Here is an 18,723-nt window from a genome sequence, read left to right on the forward strand (position 1 = left end):
AGAAGATGGCAGGACTCTGTGTGAGAGGGTCAGACGACAAGGTGAGTTTGAAAGCCAGAGACCAGCTGGAGCCAGTCTTCTCTTTCATAACAACCCTCTTGAGAACTAGCCAGATCCCATGAGATCCACGTTGGTCATTTCAATTGGCAAAGACCCAGTGACCTGTCTCCACCAGGCCTCACCTGATAAAGACCCCACCACCTCCTAACATGGCCACACTGGACACAGGGCTTCCAAGACAAAATCCCTGGAAGACAAACCTCAAGAGTATTGGATATTTACAGAAATGGTAGATCTGGCCTGATAGACCCTCTGGGTCTGCCACTGTCTTTGGGGAGGAACCCATTTAGAACCTGCTCCAGTCCTTCTGTGAATATTGATCTGTTTCTCCCTCCTGGCAGGATTGGGGGTCAATATTGGGAGAATACATGTATCCACACTAGAGGATATCAGTTGCAATTGGATTGAGCAAATGAGTCCAATTAATTGACTCTCATTTGTGCAGATGAATCCAGTGACTTCCAAGGTGAACAACTAGCACCACATTCTTCCTTTTCCTGGTACCTGTGTTAATATCCTTCCTATAGGTTTCTCTCTCTCCATTTCTCTGATGATACCTTCAATGATGCTGCCACTTGTTGAAATGAAGAACAGGAACCAACTAGACTTGTGGTAGAAACTTCTCAGGGAAGCAAGGAATGCAATGGGACATGCCTAGCTCACTGCAGTCCTTCACAGGACAGGCCTCAGTATTTCCCGCTCCCTCCAAGTGAGACACTCTGCCTCCAGGGACCAAACACTCCAGGGTCCCCTTAAGACATGTTATGAAGAAACCTATAATTGTTTTTGCTACGTGTCACCTTGGGAGAAAGTTTTCAGCAGTGTCCTCAGGTCCCCAGCCTGCATGCCCATTGCTGCTACAGGCACAGTGATAATTGCAGTCTCAGGGGAGGTGAGGTCACAGAGTCACAGGCTCATATCTCAGGACATGGCCACCTCCATGCAGCACATGTCCAGGTCACAGAGCTCTCTGCACTAAGATCACCATCCTGGTAAAGAGAAAGAGCCTGAGGAGTAATGCACAATCAGTGTGAGAGCAGCATCTGGGAGGGAAGACCCATCTCCGGAGTCTGGGTAAGTGTTCACATCAGAAAAGGGGGTGCTGGATGGAACCCATAGAAGCCAGAGCCACAAAGGGAGTAGAAGATGAAGATGAAGAATGGGCTCCAGGTTATAAAGATGAATGGGGTTCCAGCCTCAATGCCAAACCATGATGGATCCTAATTAACTTAATGTGATCCTCATTGACAGTGATTGCTATGGTTTAATTCAAGTGAAAAAGAAATGTGATTTTTCATGGTGTACAAGGATATTGTTTGAAATTTACTCAACTGCTCAGTTTCTGTTATAGGGAATTCCACCCTAAATCTCTGTGATTTCTAGTGCTGGACCTATAGTCTCTTTCTGCCTGTTGTGTGGAGTAGGAGGAGCTCATAGGAATTCTCTAATTCTGTGCAGAGAGAGCTGATGGTGACTGCTTGAGCAGAAGGATTTCTCTGACTCTGAGCATGGTGGAGCCAATGGGGACAGGAATTGTACCAATCCTGAAAGCCTCAGAGTTCAAGGAGAATGAGGCCATTTCTCTCTGATGTGGAAACAACATGTATGGAAAAGTGGACATGATTATTACAGGTTTCAATACCACCTGTCAGATGTGCATCTTTATGTCTGTTCATAATATTCTGATTGTAGGGAACTCACCATCTAAACTAGGAATCTGATAGTGGAGCAGGCTGAATGTGCTGGGCATATAGGAAATCTCTTCCCTGCCTGTTCAAATTTCCGTGAACCTAAATTTCTCCAAATGATGAACTCTGTTAAATTAGGCAGTCAAAGGACCTCATAAATTCTGACATTTCAATGTTAAAATGAAAATGTTTTCATGCCCACAAAAACCAGTTAGCCTGGAAGGCTCCCATTGTGATGACATTCACCCATCTCTCTTCCTTGAAACGGTTTTTTTTAACTTGGATATTAATTAAGTCATATACATTTATGTCTTTGAAAACCAGTGAATATTTTGTTTCCACTCTAAATTCTGTTATCATATATTGATGCTTTATGTCCTGATATTAGGACCTGGCTTGGTAATGTGGCACAATTCCTAAGATAGTTGTCATTGTACTTGGGCTCCAAACACACCACCAAGTGAGTCATGGGGTAGCTGTCCTGATGGGGAGCCTGTCCTGCCTCATTTCTTGTGACCCACGAGGGGACAAGTGCCTGCAGTCTTAAAGTCCCCTCACTGCATCTGCAGTTATTAAAATATCTAAATGTTCATTTAAAATTGATATTACATGTATAATAAACCTTTATAAGCAAGTGGAAACATTTTCCTAATAAAAAGTTATAAAGTAGCACTCATTCAGAAGATACTAGCAATGCAGAAATGCAGAAGTTAACATGAGCTGATTGGTAGAAGAACCCTGCTCACTAGCTTTAGGGAAGCTTGGTGGCTCACATAGCCTCAGCCAGTTTCAAGGCTCCTTACTGCACTGGATCAGTTATGAATTTCTGTGCCCAAGTTCTCCTGGTCATCAGCAAAGTCATCTCAGAACCTGCCTCATGTTGTGAAGACTCAATAATCAGCATGTGCTGCCTTCACAGCCAGGATTTATACACACTTCATGCCTTAGCTAGTCACACCAGGCTCATTACAACCTGGTAGTTAAAATAAAACTTTAAGTAAGTTTTCACAGTGGGAACAGTGGGGAGAGGGAAATGCTGGGTTCTGTTTGACAGGACATGTGCAGCCCAGGCCTCCTGTTCCCCTTTAGGACCCTCTGGATGGGACAGCAGGAAACTGGCAGGATGGCAGGCAGTGATGTGGCTGTAGGAATCATCTTCCTGGCACAGACTGTGGTTGGAGCTCTGGGCAATTCCTCTCTTCTCCTCCATTACCTGGTCCTTTACTTCACTGGGTGCAGGGTAAGACACACAGACTTGATTCTTCAGCACTTGATTGTGGCCAACTTGTTAGCCCTTCTGTGCAGAGGAGTTCCTCAGACAGTGGCAGCTTTTGGAGTAAAAATTTTCCTCAGTGATGTTGGATGCAAGCTGCTTTTCTATCTTCACAGGGTGGGCAGGGGTGTGTCCATTGGCAGCACCTGCCTCCTGAGTGTCTTTCAGGCCATTAAGATCAGCCCAGGAGACTCATGCTGTTCAGACCTTAAAGTAAATATTCCCAAGTACATTGGCTCCTCTTTATACCTGAGCTGGATCCTTTACCTCTTCGTAAATGTTGTTTTTCTTATGTACATGACTGCGAGAAGAAGCAACAAAAACATCACAATCCTAAAAGATTTTGGATACTGTTCTAGTGTTTGTCATGACACAGCCACAGACACACTGTATGCAGCATTGCTAACCTTCCCTGATGCCCTGTGTGTGGGGCTCATGCTCTGGGCCAGCAGCTCCATGGTGCTCATCCTGCACAGGCACAAGCAGAGAATGCAGCACATTCATATGTCCAGCTCTCCTAGGTCCTCCCCTGAGTCCAGAGCCACCAAAACCATCCTCCTTCTGGTGAGCACCTTTGTCTCTTTTTACACAGTTTCCTGTATATTCCAAGTTTATTTTTCCGTTATTTATAATCCCAACTGGTTTGTGGTGAGCACGGCTGCGATAATCTCTGGGTGTTTCCCAGCTGTCAGCCCCTTTCTGCTCATGAGCAGAGACTCTATTGCATTGAGGATCCACTCTGCCTGGATAAAGAATAGGAAGAATGCCAGTCATGTGAGAAAAATATGCATCATTTAGTTTTGTACAATCTGTTTTCCATCACTCATCTCCACAGACTTAGTGATAAGGCATTCACACTGTAAGAGTGCAACACATGCACACACGTTGTCTCTGAATCTGCCTGAGTGTGTCTGCCCATCATTCAGATGATGTTTATTATGCATGAAACAATATTAGAAAATTTTATTTAAGTTTTGCAAATTCAAGATTTTAAAATAATACATATTTGATAATGTCAATGTGCTTTAATACAATGTTTATTTATTGGATGTTTGTCTTGCCATTTTAGGTGATTAATTGGTTAAAATGCCATGGATATATTTTTATTTACCTAATTCAATTCTTAGGTCTAAGCTATTTCTGGAGTCAGATGTGCTACTGGTGTGCCTGGGGGCCGTCATATCTCAGTCTTTTCTCTTGGAAAAAAAATGTTCAAATGAATGTATTCAATATAATTTGACTAAAATCACAGTTAGTCTTTAAGTTGATACAGTCATGGATGCACCTGGGAAGGATTTACTAACAAGCATGTGCCTCTCATGACAATTGTTCTGTGTTTCTAACGTCTGTATTGATTCCTTGATTCCTTCTCTGCAATTTATTCTCATTAATTCTGTACTTCACCCTTTTTCTTTCATGATGTATATTTAGTATATCTTAGATCAACCTATCAAATGATAGTCCACATGTGGATAGTCACACAGTAAAGATATTTAGAATGTTTGGCCTCTTCCTTGACAATATAACTTTGTTGAATTATAATATGTTTACCTTCTTTCAGTGTACATTTAATTGCTCCTGTGTCTTTAAACTAATTTTATGCATGGGTCATGATTGGTCTGCTCAGTGAGATTTCACTAGCTGACCACAGCTCTGCAGGCAGCTCCAGTGTCAAAAAGAAGCAAGGTCCCCCTCACTGGTGCCCCCTCATTCCTCTCCACTCACTGTCCCTGGGTGACCACGATGCGACAGCTAACTACATGGTCACTTTCTTCCCTTTGTATTCTGTATAAATGGATCCACACAGCACGACTTCTTTAGTGTTTGACTTTTAAAGTTCCATATGCCTGTTACCTTCTCTTCATTTTCACAGTTAGTGTCAGGATTCCACTGTGGGGGTCTCCAGCAATGAATCATCACTCCCTTGATGCCCAGGTGGGGCTTCAGTTTGCGGCCTCTTGGATAGTCTTGCCATGAAAGTTCTGCCTCATGTTGGAGACACAGCAGGGCTTTGTGTTGGGTGTAAGTGTGGGAAGAGTTGGGTTTCCAGCTTGCACGTATACACACATTGATTTCTCCTCATTTCCACCAAATATTTCCAATCATTTTTCTAAAATTCACGTACACATTTCACAAGAAAAATCTCTTAATTTCAAACTATACAACTTGATATATTTACTTTGATTCTTTATGTTTTTGTTTTTGTTTTCTTTAACTGTTATTTACCCAGGGCAGGGACACAGGTGAGTAGTGGAGCACCTGTTACTCACCACCTCTGGGATCCTAGTCCCTTCTTGGTTTCCTTGGTGACTCCTGCCTACTGTCCCCCTAGAGCCTTCTCTATCCTCTGCCCTGTTGCCCCCTTTCCCAGGTCTCTTATCTTCCTGTGTCTCAATCTCATCATCCCACAGTTTTAACCTCCTTGGACCACTGCCTACTTCCATGATCTTCCTGCCCCAAACATGCTACTCACCTCTGCAACGCCTCGTTTCCTAAACCCCTCATGGAACTTCTGCTGTGACTTCTACAAACCACCGACTTTCACCCTTTTGCCCAAAATCTCCCCATTCCCCACTTCCTCCTTCACTCTCATAAATCCTGCCCTCCCCTCCTTGGCATCTGCACTGCTCCTTGCCCTTAAGTCCCCTCCCTGCACTTTGCCCCATGTCCTCAATCCCTGTAATGCACATTGACCCCTCAGCTTCATGTAACACCATGTCTTTTCCTTTCAGATCCTCTCCTGCTCTCTATGCTGCCATGCCACAGATGGTCTGCCTCACCCTCTTACCCACCAACTCCCTGTCCCTTTACCCTTCTGGATCCCACTGTCCTCCTGCAAACTCTGTGACCTTCTCACCAGGTCTAACACTCATGCCAGTTTTTAAGGCTGTGCGTGAAGTTCTGATGTTGAATGTCCCCACAGATTAGTATATTAAAGGCCTTCCTAGGGTGGACTCTTTAAGAGATGAGGCCCAATGGGAGGTCCTCAGGGCTCTGGTTGATGCCTGAAATGAAGACTCAAGAGGAACATCCTTTTCCTGTCTGTTTCCTGCCTGCTGAGGTGAATGGTTTTGCTTTGTCACAAACTTTCACCATCATGTTCAACCTTTCCAATGCCCAAGTAATGGCACCAATGGGACATGGAATGGACCCTCCAGAGCTATGAGCCAAAATGACCATTTCCCTTTCTGAGTTGATTATCTTGAAAGGATAAAAGAAACTGAAGTTAAAATGTAAAGAATGTAAAGGACCAGGTATTATAAAGTTTCTAAGCTGCACTCAAGGTCTGAAATTCCTGTGGCAGTTAAGATAAATCCCAGAACTGCCCATTAGATGTGTGTAGAAATCCCCCCCTTGGCTACCTAGTTGCTTAACAACCCAGATACCGTGTAGCTCCGCACTTACGCATCCCAGGGCCTAAACCAATCAGTTTGAATGTATACCCCGCCTTAGGACTGACCTATCACCCCCGCCCAACCTGTTCCTGCCAATGAATGTGCTAATCATGTTTGAGAGTTGTTGTTTGATTTTCCCCGCACCTTATGGTGATTTGCTCTGATGTATGCAAAGCCCCTGCCCTCCCCAAAAGGTGTACTTAAGCACTGCTTAACCCCTGCTTGGGGCTCTGGGCTGCTCTCCCTCCTTGAGTGAGCACAGAGCCCCAGCGCGCTGGATCTTCAATAAACCCCTGTTGCTGTTGCATGAGGCAGTCTCTTGGTGGTCTCTTCCTCCATTGTTCGCCGGTCCCTTACAATCTCAGGGACTTCATCACAGGGAGGGAAAGTTGACAAATAGAGTTATGTGTTACTTTATTCCAAAAGGACTTTTTTATGGGTAGAAGGATTAAAATGATGGCAGGGGCTCTCTTTGCTATCACCCAAAATTGTAGATATGTAACTCTTCTGTATATGGGCAGGTCATTAAGACACATGCCTGATGACTACACAAGTTATAAGAATGTGAATGTGTATATCTTTGGGGGTATTATGAATATGAATGGTGAGGGTGTATGTGCCAAGTTTCTGCATAAATGATTGAACATGCTAGTGAGTCTGTGTATGTGAGGGACTGTATGAACATAAGCATGTGAGTGTATTTGTATATTTGAGTGTGGGTTCCTGCATATACATATTTGCATTTCTGAAAGTGTAAATGAGTGTGTAGACTTAGACCCATATCCTTATAATCCTTAATCTACATTTTTTTTGTATATGTAACCACAAAATCTGACAAGAGCTACTTACAGGAGGAAATATATATTTGGGTCTGAGAGGTCCAGTCCATGGCTGGCCAGTTCTTTGCTGTGAGCCAGAGATGAGGCAGAAGATCATGATATTGGAGCATGGTGAGGAAAGAGCTTGCCTAATGGAAGTCAAAAAGCAGAGAATGATAAAGGTGCCAGGGAAAAAAACAATATAAAGCCCAAAGTCATGACCCAGTGACCTCCTTCGTCCAACCATGTCCCAAATACCCATAGTTACTACTCAATTATTTCAAATAGGATGCACTGATTAGGTCAGAGGTTTTGTAATCTCATCATTTCACCCTAATGTACCCCTGTTTAACACAGGAGATTTTGGGAGATGCCTCATCTAATCAAAAACATTCTACCTCTGGCCCTCATCAGCTCATGTCCATGCGACAATAAAAATTGCATTTAACTCACCTCCAAGAGATTCCATAATGAATACTTTCAGCACCATAAATCCATGTCTAAAGTCTCATCCCAGACTCAAGACCAGCTCTTGGCAATGAGCCCCTGTGAAAACCAAAAGGAAGTCCTATACATTCAATATATAATGGCACATAGTAAACTTTCCAATTCCAAAAGGGAAGAATAAGGGAAGAAAAAGAAGGGATGAGAGCAAAACACAGCTGGAAAATAATTCCTATATATCTAGGATAAATGGCAATAAAACATTACCTTGAAAGGGTTTGTGAGGCTCTGTCATTGCGGACTTGCCATTTGCAGACCAAATGGCTTCTCTTAGACTAGCTCTGCCCATAGCTAGCAGCTTATCTCTGCAGACATTTTACATTATTGGCATCTCTTAATCCAGGGATCTATTATTTTATTTTTGTTGTAGATGGACACAATACCTTTATTTAGTTTAATCATTTATTTTTATATGGTGCTGAGATTGAAACCCAGTGCTTCACACATACTAGGCAAATGCACTAAGGATGAAACCCAGTGCTTCACAAGTGCTAGGCAAATGCACTACCACTGAGTCCCAACCCCAGCCCCTAATCCAGGGATGTTCCTTCTACCTTCAGCTTCACCTTTACAGCTTAATGCATTGCCCTATCAGGGGCTACCTCAGTGGATTCCAGCCCTACTACACTTTGCCTGTCCTCTCATATCTTCCTTTTAAATCTCAATGGGAGCCTTAATTATTCCTCAATTCCATCATCCTGCATTCCTACCATGCCTCTCTCATGGATGACACCAAACATTCCCAACAGGTCAAACCTTAGCTGGGCCACATTAGATTGTGGCTGCTACAGCCTCTAAATGCCTGGACAGGTGAGCATGGTGAATAAAATCCTTTCAAAATGATATCCTAAGAATCCCTGCATGGGAACATTGTCCTACGTTCTCCTCTCAATGGAGTTTTCTTTTTCACTCCCCTGAGCCTAATATGGATTGGTCCTGCTAATCCTTGAGATACCTCCAAGGAATTTCCCCATTATCTCTGTGCAAAGTACTTAATTTCTCTTTATTGGCAGTAATCTCTTCAATGGCCACACATTCACTGGTGTCAATTTTACATGTACTTTTCTAACAAAACTGCAAGTTTTAAAAATCCTTCCATTCTACTTTCTGCTCCTGCTCCTCCCAGTCCGCCACACCCTTGCCAACGCCTGAATGTTGTGGTGCCTGGAAACGTTCCCCACCAATTTCAATTGTACAACATCATAAAATTTGGCTCTACACAAAGTCTCAGGACATGAGCAAAATAACACACATGCCTTCCAGCCAAATTTCCACTCTTTATTTCTCTTTGAGGTTTCATGCACACAGTCCTTACAGTCTGCTCTCCGAGCAGCACTCTGATCTTCTGACTTTGCACCAGAAGCTCCCATACAGCTCCATTTATAATCATCTTTTCATCTCTATTCTGTCTTGACCACGATCTGCACAGATGAGATGAAGTATGTTCAAAGGAGCTGGCTGCAACATTAAGCTAAGAAAGTGGCAAAAAAAATCATACAACACAGAAAGTAGTGTTTTGGTCTTTAACTGAGTTTATTTTTATTATTAAGTTATTTATTTATTCTAATTTGTTATACATGATGGTAGAATGTAATTCATTTCATATTACACATATACAGTACAATTTTTCAAGTCACCAATTGTACACAAAGTATTTTCACAACATTGTGTCTTTATACATGTACTTAGGATAATGATGTCTAACTCACTCCATTGTATTTCCTACTCCCTAGCCCCCTCCTTTCTCCTACCTCTCCTTTGCCCTATGTAAAGATCCTCCCTTCCATTCCTTGCATGTTCTCCCATTCCCATCACCATTGTGAGTCAGTATCCTCATATCAATGAAAACATTGGGCCTTTGTTTTTTTGGTTTTTAAACCAAAGTTGGGATGGCTCTGCAACCTCAAAGTTCAGCTTCAACACTGGAAAAAGAGAGCTGGAAAGAGAGCGCTGGAAACAGAGTGTGAATCCATGCTTCCTTTATTTTTTAGCAGGAACATCAGAGGCAGGGATAAGGATTCAAGGGTGGAGGTTTGCTTCCTGATGTTTTGTGGTCAGCTGATTGATTGACATCTTGGCAAGTCACATCCATCTCAGGTGCTGTGTGGGATCTTAGGCAGAGCTAGGGGTAAGGCACACCTGCATCATGCGATCAATCATTGACAGAATTTTCAGAACCAGGCCTATGCCCTCATTTGGCTACTATGCACAATAATTCACACACACAGCCCATGGATGGCTTGAGACAATTCTGAATCTCCAAACTTTTCCAAATTCCTTACATATAGAAGTTCTAGTGTCTTGTGAATGACATGGTTTTACCAGTCACAGCATGGAACCCACTTTGTAGTACCAATCTCTGTGATAGCTTTTCATTGCCAGACCAAAATACCTGGAAATTTAAAAAAAAAAACTATCAAGAAGAGGGAATTTTTATGTTGGTTCATGGTTTCAGAAATTTAGTTTGTGCTTGGCCAACTCCATTGCTTTGGATCAGAGGTGAGGGAGAAGATCATTTTGGAAGGGCATGGCAAACAAAATTGCCTTACTTTGAGGAGGCCAGGATGCAAAAAGAGAGCTTTTGAAGTTTCAGGAACAATATAAACCCTAAAGGCAAGCTCCAGTGATGTCATTCCTTCATCCCTTGTCCACAATGCCATTTTTTCCACTCAAATGTGAAGGGACCTATTCGGTTACAGCTCTGATAATCCAATTATTTCACCTGTGCACATTTGCACAGTAACACAGAAGTTTTGTAGGATAACTCATATTTTAACCATAAAATCCTGACATGAATATTTGAGGTGATTGGATCATGGACCTGGAACAAATAATAAATTATCTGTTAGGATTAACCAAAGAGTTAATTTCAAGCTTTAAATTATCTCATTCTTATCTCAGTGAGGTTCAGGGAGGAGAATAACACCACTCCCATAAAAAATGACATAAACTGCCTGTAATGACCATGAGGGGCAAATCAGTATTTTGCATGTGGATCTCTGCCTTCTAAGTCCAATATTCTCACCGTATAGATGATGCTCTGCTGACCAGACAGAACCTTCAGTGTGATGAGCTCTGACTAAAGTGGTAATTCCAATTTATGGTTCTTCATTTTTCACATAGTGAAGAAAACTTGAATTTATGGCTTCACATTTTGGAGCCTCCATCAAAGGCATACATCATTAACCCAGAGATGCCCCTAAAAATGTTGACTTCTGAGAAACCAGACACATGTAGTTACCCTGTTTGTTTTTGTGTCTCTGTCACTAGGGATGGAATCCAGGGCCTTATAGTTGCTAGGCAAGTGCTCTACCACTCAACTATAACCCCAGCCTAATACACTGTTTTAGAAGTCAGCTATTAGCTTTCTACTGAGCTCTTGTCTAAACAGAATTCTGAGCCCTATGACTCTGATCTGATATTTACATGTTAAGATATGTCATCTGTAATCCCACCACTAATAAGGTTTGCAAATTGCCTCCATATTTCTTGCCAACTACAAATGGTACATTCAAGAAGAAAAAAAAAAAAAAAACATTGGCCCTGGAAAAAATTCTAATTTCTAAGAAAAATATTAGAGTTAATGGACATGTCTTGACCCCATCTGCTGCCTGAGGTCAACTTTCTGGCTCTACGTGGCTCTTAAGTGGGGCACCCTGAAACTTTACTTATATACATGGACTTTGTGAACTAATGGACAAGGACTGAGTTCTCTCTGTGTTGATATGAGCAAATACAAACTTTGAAGGGAGGTCATATGTTAACACAGTGAGGATACCAAGAAATTATCTACCTGGGAAAACTTCAGGTTTTCAAGACTGTGGCTTTAGTATCAGTGTCAAAATTTCTGTGGGTGAAGAAAGGCAGATGGTACTTGGGTCACATATAGAATAGTGAGGTAGATATTCTAAACTGCATGTGTAAATACAATGAATGGATTGTGTTGTGATGGAGAACAGAGAAGATTATCTGCTGCAGGACAAATGGTAGGTACATCAGACAAGGCAGTATGACAGGCCTGTGAGTCCATCTTTCCATTTCTCATTTTCCCACCCTTCAAGATCCTTTGGGGCTCTACATACCTCTGCAGTTCAGCATGAGATGTTTGAGTGAACCTGCCTTCACACAGAAGGTGGCCTGAGACCCAGCTGCTGCAGGTAAGGAGAGTTCTCCCTTCCTTCTGAAGAGACTTAGTGGCTCAGAGAGGAGCTCTCCCCAAGTGACATGCCACATGCATTTCATTTTCTCTCTACCAAGTGGGGCTTGTTTTGTTTGTCTGCCATGAAGAGATGCATTTATTTGTATAGATATTTCCAGAAAAATCAAAGGAATAAGTCAGGGAAGGAACTCTAGAACCAGCCTCAAGTATGGCCTCCCTTACTTGTTCCTCTTCCCCTTTTTACTCAATTTTGTTGGAGTAATACACACATTGATATGGATCAATTGAGGATGTGCCATATCATGATCTCTTAAAGAGAGAAATTTGAGCATGACAGGCATTAAGTAGGCTGAGGCTTGTCCAAAGTTCACAATCCGAGTAGTGGATGAATCCTGGGGATGAAAAGAACATAGTGTATGCATGCCTTCAAGGGCAGCATTAGGCGAGGCAGGCTCCTCACAGAAGAGAATCAACTCAATACTTGTTTATCATATGCCTTCCACACCAAGACTTTTGGACCTAATCTCCCTGATAGTGCTGACCTGAAAAGCAACACAGAGACTAGGGAAGTCTCTGCTTACATGGGAAAGAGGAAGCTCTGGCCTCAGAAGACCTGAGTTTCATGCACCAGGAGGCAAGATTCTGGCCCCTTCCCTAGTAGACTCCTGAATGAATAAACAGCTAAAGAACACAAATGTTTTACTGTATTACTGGAAAAAAAGAAATTTTATGTATGTTAAAAATGAATAACTCCAAAGAAACAAGAGTTAAGTTAACTTGAAATTGAAAGCCAAAATATGTAATATTTTATATGTAGTAATATATTTCTACCATTTTTCTCAAGACACTGAAGGGAGATTGGATTATCAGTGCCTGATTTCTATTTTTTCAGCATCAATGCAGAAATGAGGGTGGAGTGGACGGAGTACTGAAAGTTGTGGGTCTTTTGGTTTGACCCTGGTGTCTCTAAGATTTCCTCCAAACCCTCCCAGAGGCTGTTAAATAATCTTAAGATAATACACACTGAAATTCTTCCATCTCAATGCAAAGTCTTTGGGGGACACTCATAGGCGCATACCAAGATCATTGATTTCTCCTCCTCCATTATCTGTCCATCCAGGGGAATTATGTATGAAGAAGTTTTATGCACTTGGTTATGTGTGATCTGAGAGGAGTGGCAGGAGGAGTGGTTGATTTTAAATGCAGAATTTCTGAATTCTGCCATTGGTCTTTGGAAATTTCCTATGAGTTGACACTATAATAATAATGCTTCCCAGTGGCTCAAGAGGCTAAGTCAGGAGGCCTCTCCAGTCAGGTACTGGCCTGAAGCATAATGAAAAACTTAAAGCATGTTGTTCTTGAACCCCAACACAAGGAAAGCACCACCAACTCCAATTATAATTCATTTTAAAGCAAGCTTGTATTTGTGTACTCAAAGGGAGCTGATCAGTGACTGTCTCTCCTAATATGGGCTAGAAACCAGCCCCCCAGCTTTCCAGGAACAAGGTTTTATAGTACAGAGTTGCAAAGTTTGGTGTCTTGAGAAGTTACTGCTAATAGGATTTTTTTTCTTTTTTTAATTTTTTATTGTGGGTTGTTCAAAACATTACAAATTTCTTGACATATCATATTCCACACTTTGATTCAAGTGGGTTATGAACTCCCACCTTCTCCCCATACACAGATTGCAGAATCACATCAGTTACACATCCATTGATTTACATATTGCCATACTAGTGTCTGTTGTGCTCCGCTGCCTTTCCCATCCTCCACCCTCCCCCCTCCCCACCTCTCCCCTCCCCTCCCCTCCTCTCTCTCTACCCCCTCCACTGTATAACCCTGAGGGTCTCCTTCCATTACCATGCAATTTCCCTTCTCTCTCCCTTTCCCTCCCACCTCTCATCCCTGTTTAATGTTAATCTTCTTCTCCTGCTCTTCGTTCCTACTCTGATCTTAGTTACTCTCCTTATATCAAAGAAGACATTTGGCATTTGTTTTTTAGGGATTGGCTAGCTTCACTTAGCATAATCTGCTCTAATGCCATCCATTTCCCTGCAAATTCTATGATTTTGTCATTTTTTAATGCAGAGTAATACTCCATTGTGTATAAATGCCACATTTTTTTTATCCATTCGTCTATTGAAGGGCATCTAGGTTGGTTCCACAGTCTTGCTATTGTGAACTGTGCTGCTATGAACATCGATGTAGCAGTGCCCCTGTAGCATGCTCTTTTTAGGTCTTTAGGGAATAGACCAAGAAGGGGAATAGCTGGGTCAAATGGTGGCTCCATTCCCAGATTTCCAAGAAATCTCCATACTGCTTTCCAAATTGGCTGCACCAATCTGCAGTCCCACCAGCAATATACAAGTGTACCCTTTTCCCCACATCCTCGCCAGCACTTGTTGTTGTTTGACTTCATAATGGCTGCCAATCTTACTGGAGTGAGATGGTATCTTAGGGTGGTTTTGATTTGCATTTCTCTGACAGCTAGAGATGTTGAGCATTTTTTCATGTACTTGTTGATTGACTGTATGTCCTCCTCTGAGAAGTGTCTGTTCAGGTCCTTGGCCCATTTGTTGATTGGGTTGTTTGTTATCTTATTGTCTAATTTTTTGTGTTCTTTGTATACTCTGGATATTAGGGCTCTATCTGAAGTGTGAGGAGTAAAGATTTGTTCCAAGGACGTAGGCTCCCTATTTACCTCTCTTATTGTTTCTTTTGCTGAGAAAAAACTTTTTAGTTTGAGTAAGTCCCATTTGTTGATTCTAGTTATTAACTTTTGTGCTATGGGTGTCCTATTGAGGAATTTGGAGCCCGACCCCACCGACTGTAGATCGTAGCCAACTTTTTCTTCTATCAGATGGCGCATCTCTGATTTGATATCAAGCTCCTTGATCCATTTTGAATTAACTTTTGTGCATGGCGAGAGAAAGGGATTCAGTTTCATTTTGTTGCATAGGATTTCCAGTTTTCCCAGCACCATTTGTTGAAGATGCTATCCTTCCTCCATTGCATGCTTTTAGCCCCTTTATCAAATATAAGATAGTTGTAGTTTTGTGGATTGGTTTCTGTGTCCTCTATTCTGTACCATTGGTCCACCCGCCTGTTTTGGTACCAGTACCATGCTGTTTTTGTTACTATTGCTCTGTAGTATAGTTTGAAGTCTGGTATCGCTATACCGCCTGATTCACACTTCCTGCTTAGCATTGTTTTTGCTATTCTGGGTCTTTTATTTTTCCATATGAATTTCATGATTGCTTTCTCTATTTCTACAAGAAATGCCGTTGGAATTTTGATTGGCATTGCATTAAACCTATAGAGAACTTTTGGTAATATCGCCATTTTGATGATGTTAGTTCTGCCTATCCATGAACAGGGTATATTTTTCCATCTTCTAAGATCTTCTTCTATTTCTCTCTTTAGGGTTCTGTAGTTTTCATTGTATAAGTCTTTCACCTCTTTTGTTAGGTTGATTCCCAAGTATTTTATTTTTTTTGAAGGTATTGTGAATGGAGTGGTTGTCCTCATTTCCATTTCAGAGGATTTGTCGCTGATATACAGGAATGCCTTTGATTTATGCGTGTTGATTTTATAGCCTGCCACTTTGCTGAATTCATTTATTAGCTCTAATAGTTTCTTTGTAGAGCCTTTTGGGTCTGCTAGGTATAGAATCATATCATCTGCAAATAGTGATAATTTAAGTTCTTCTTTTCCTATTTTGATGCCTTTAATTTCTTTCGTCTGTCTAATTGCTCTGGCCAGTGTTTCGAGAACTATGTTGAACAGAAGTGGAGAGAGAGGGCATCCCTGTCTTGTTCCAGATTTTAGAGGGAATGCCTTCAGTTTTTCTCCATTCAGAATGATGCTAGCCTGAGGCTTAGCATAGATTGCTTTTACAATATTGAGGTATGTTCCTGTTATCCCTAGTTTTTCTAGAGTTTTGAACATAAAGGGATGCTGTACTTTGTCGAATGCTTTTTCCACATCTATCGAGATGATCATATGGTTCTTATTTTTAAGTCTATTGATGTGGTGAATAACATTTATTGATTTCCGTATATTGAACCAGCCTTGCATCCCAGGGATGAATCCTACTTTATCATGGTGTACAATTTTTTTGATATGTTTTTGTATCCGATTCGCCAGAATTTTATTGAGGATTTTTGCATCTAGGTTCATTAGAGATATTGGTCTTTAGTTTTCTTTCTTTGAAGTGTCTTTGTCTGGTTTAGGTATCAGGGTGATGTTGGCCTCATAGAATGAATTTGGAAGTTCTCCCTCCTTTTCTATTTCCTGAAGTAGCTTGAAAAGTATTGGTATTAGTTCTTCTTTAAAGGTTTTGTAAAATTCTGCTGTATACCCATCCGGTCCTGGGCTTTTCTTAGTTGGTAGTCTTTTTATGGTTTCTTCTATTTCCTCAATTGATATTGGTCAGTTTAGGTTTTCTATATCCTCCTGACTCAATCTGGACAGATGATATGACTTAAGAAATTTATCTATGCATTCACTATCTTCTAATTTATTGGAGTATAAGGATTCAAAATAGTTTTTGATTATCTTCTGTATTTCTGAAGTGTCTGTTGTAATATTGCCTTTTTCATCCCGTATGCTAGTAATTTGAGTTCTCTCTCTTCTTCTCTTCACTAGCATCACTAAGGGTCTGTCGATTTTGTTTATTTTTTCAAAGAACCAACTTTTAGTTTTGTCAATTTTTTCAATTGTTTCTTTTGTTTCGATTTCATTAATTTCAGCTCTGATTTTAATTATTTCTTGCCTTCTACTTCTTTTGCTGTTGTTTTGCTCTTCTTTTTCTAGGATTTTGAGATGAAGTATGAGATCATTTATTTGTTGGTTTTTTCTTTTTTTAAGGAATGAACTCCAAGCAATGAATTTTTCTCTTAGAACTGCTTTCAATGTGTCCCATAGATTCCGATATGTTGTGTCTGTGTTTTCATTTATCTCTAAGAATTTTTTAATTTCCTCCTTGATGTCTTCTATAACCCATTGATCATTCAGTAACCTATTGTTCATTCTCCAAGTGATGTATGCTTTTTCCTTCCTTCTTTTATCGTTGATTTTCAGTTTCATTCCATTATGATCAGATAAGATGCATGGTATTATGTCTACTCCTTTATATTGTCTAAGAGTTTCCCTGTGACATAATATATGATCTATTTTTGAGAAGGATCCATGTGCTGCTGAGAAAAAAGTGTAACTGCTTGATGTTGGGTGGTATACTCTATATATGTCAATTAGGTCTAGGTTATTAATAGTGTTATTGAGTTGAGTTCTATAGTGCCGCAGTCTGGCTGGGCACAATCAGGAGCCACTTGTCAAAAGAAACTAACTTTATTTTTAGAACCAAACACGCCAAACAAAACAGCCTCTCAGGAAAAACCCTCAGAGCCTCAACTGCCACCACCGGCTTTCCACAAGCCTGTCTCTCCCCCCACACGCTTCTTTCCACCTCCCACAATCCTCCTGCTCCTGAGGCCGATTGGCTGGGTCACGTGGGCAGAGCCAAAAAGTCCCCCAATGAGCAGCTCCGTGGTCTGAAAGGGCAGGGAAACAGTCCAATGAGCATCACCGCAGAGGAGCCAATCAGCTAGATGTTGCTGGGGCCGAGGAGCCAATCAGCTAGATGTTGCTGGGGCCGCTGTGAGCCAATCATCAGCCGGCAGCTGGAAGTTTGCTGGGGCCCCTTCGGCTGTGGCTCTCAACACTATAGTTTCCTTTTTCAACTTTTGTTTGGAAGATCTGTCCAGTGGCGAGAGAGGTGTGTTGAAGTCTCCCATGATTATGGTATGGTGGTCTATTAGACTCTTGAACTTGAGAAGAGTTTGTTTGACGAACATAGCTGCACCATTGTTTGGGGCATAAATATTTATGATTGTTATGTCTTGTTGGTGTATGGTTCCCTTAAGCAGTATGTAGTGTCCCTCTTTATCCCTTTTGATTAACTTGGGCTTGAAATCTATTTTATTTGATATGAGTATGGACACTCCTGCTTGTTTCCGAAGTCCATATGAGTGATATGATTTTTCCCAACCTTTCACCTTCAGCCTATGTATGTCTTTTCCTATCAAATGCGTCTCCTGTAGGCAGCATATTGTTGGGTCTTGTTTTGTGATCCATTCTACTAGCCTGTGTCTCTTAATTGGTGAGTTTAAGCCATTAACATTTAGGGTTATTATTGAGATATGGGTTGTTCTTCCAGCCATATTTGTTTATTTCTGTTACTAAACATGGTTTGTTTTCCTCTTTGATTATCCCCCCCCTTTACTGTCCTACCTCCCACTGTTGGTTTTCATTGTTATTTTCCATTTCCTCTTCCTGTAATGCTTTGGCGAGGAGGTTTTGAAGAGATGGTTTTCTAGCTGCGAATTCTTTAAACTTTTGTTTATCGTGGAAGGTTTTAATTTCATCTTCCATCCTGAAGCTTAATTTCGCTGGATACACAATTCTTGGTTGGAACCCATTTTCTTTCAGTGTTTGAAATATGTTATTCCAGGATCTTCTAGCTTTCAGAGTCTGTGTTGAAAGATCAGCTGTTATCCTGATTGGCTTACCCCTAAATGTAATCTGCTTCCTTTCTCTTGTAGCTTTTAAAATTCTCTCCTTATTCTGTATGTTAGGCATCTTCATTATAATGTGTCTAGGTGTGGATCTCTTATGATTTTGCACATTCGGCATCCTGTAGGCTTCTAGGATTTGGGATTCTGTCTCATTCTTCAAGTCTGGGAAGTTTTCTCGTATTATTTCATTGAATAGACTGCTCATTCCTTTGGTTTGGAGCTCTGTACCTTCCTGTATCCCAATGACTCTT

The 18,723-nt window shown here is 41.3% G+C and overlaps 1 protein-coding gene across 1 annotated transcript in view; it reads left to right on the top strand.

Moving 5' to 3' along the window:
* Nucleotides 1-2,871: 2,871 nt before the first annotated feature.
* LOC114080108 (vomeronasal type-1 receptor 4-like) overlaps nt 2,872-18,723 on the top strand; it is a 29,100-nt gene continuing 13,248 nt past the window's right edge. The window contains exon 1 of the mRNA XM_071604926.1: nt 2,872-3,795. Coding sequence (XP_071461027.1) covers nt 2,872-3,795 — 924 coding nt within the window. The remainder of the gene's footprint in view (nt 3,796-18,723) is intronic.

Source organism: Marmota flaviventris, chromosome 18, assembly GCF_047511675.1.
Source record: "Marmota flaviventris isolate mMarFla1 chromosome 18, mMarFla1.hap1, whole genome shotgun sequence".
Classification (NCBI taxonomy): Eukaryota; Metazoa; Chordata; class Mammalia; order Rodentia; family Sciuridae; genus Marmota; species Marmota flaviventris.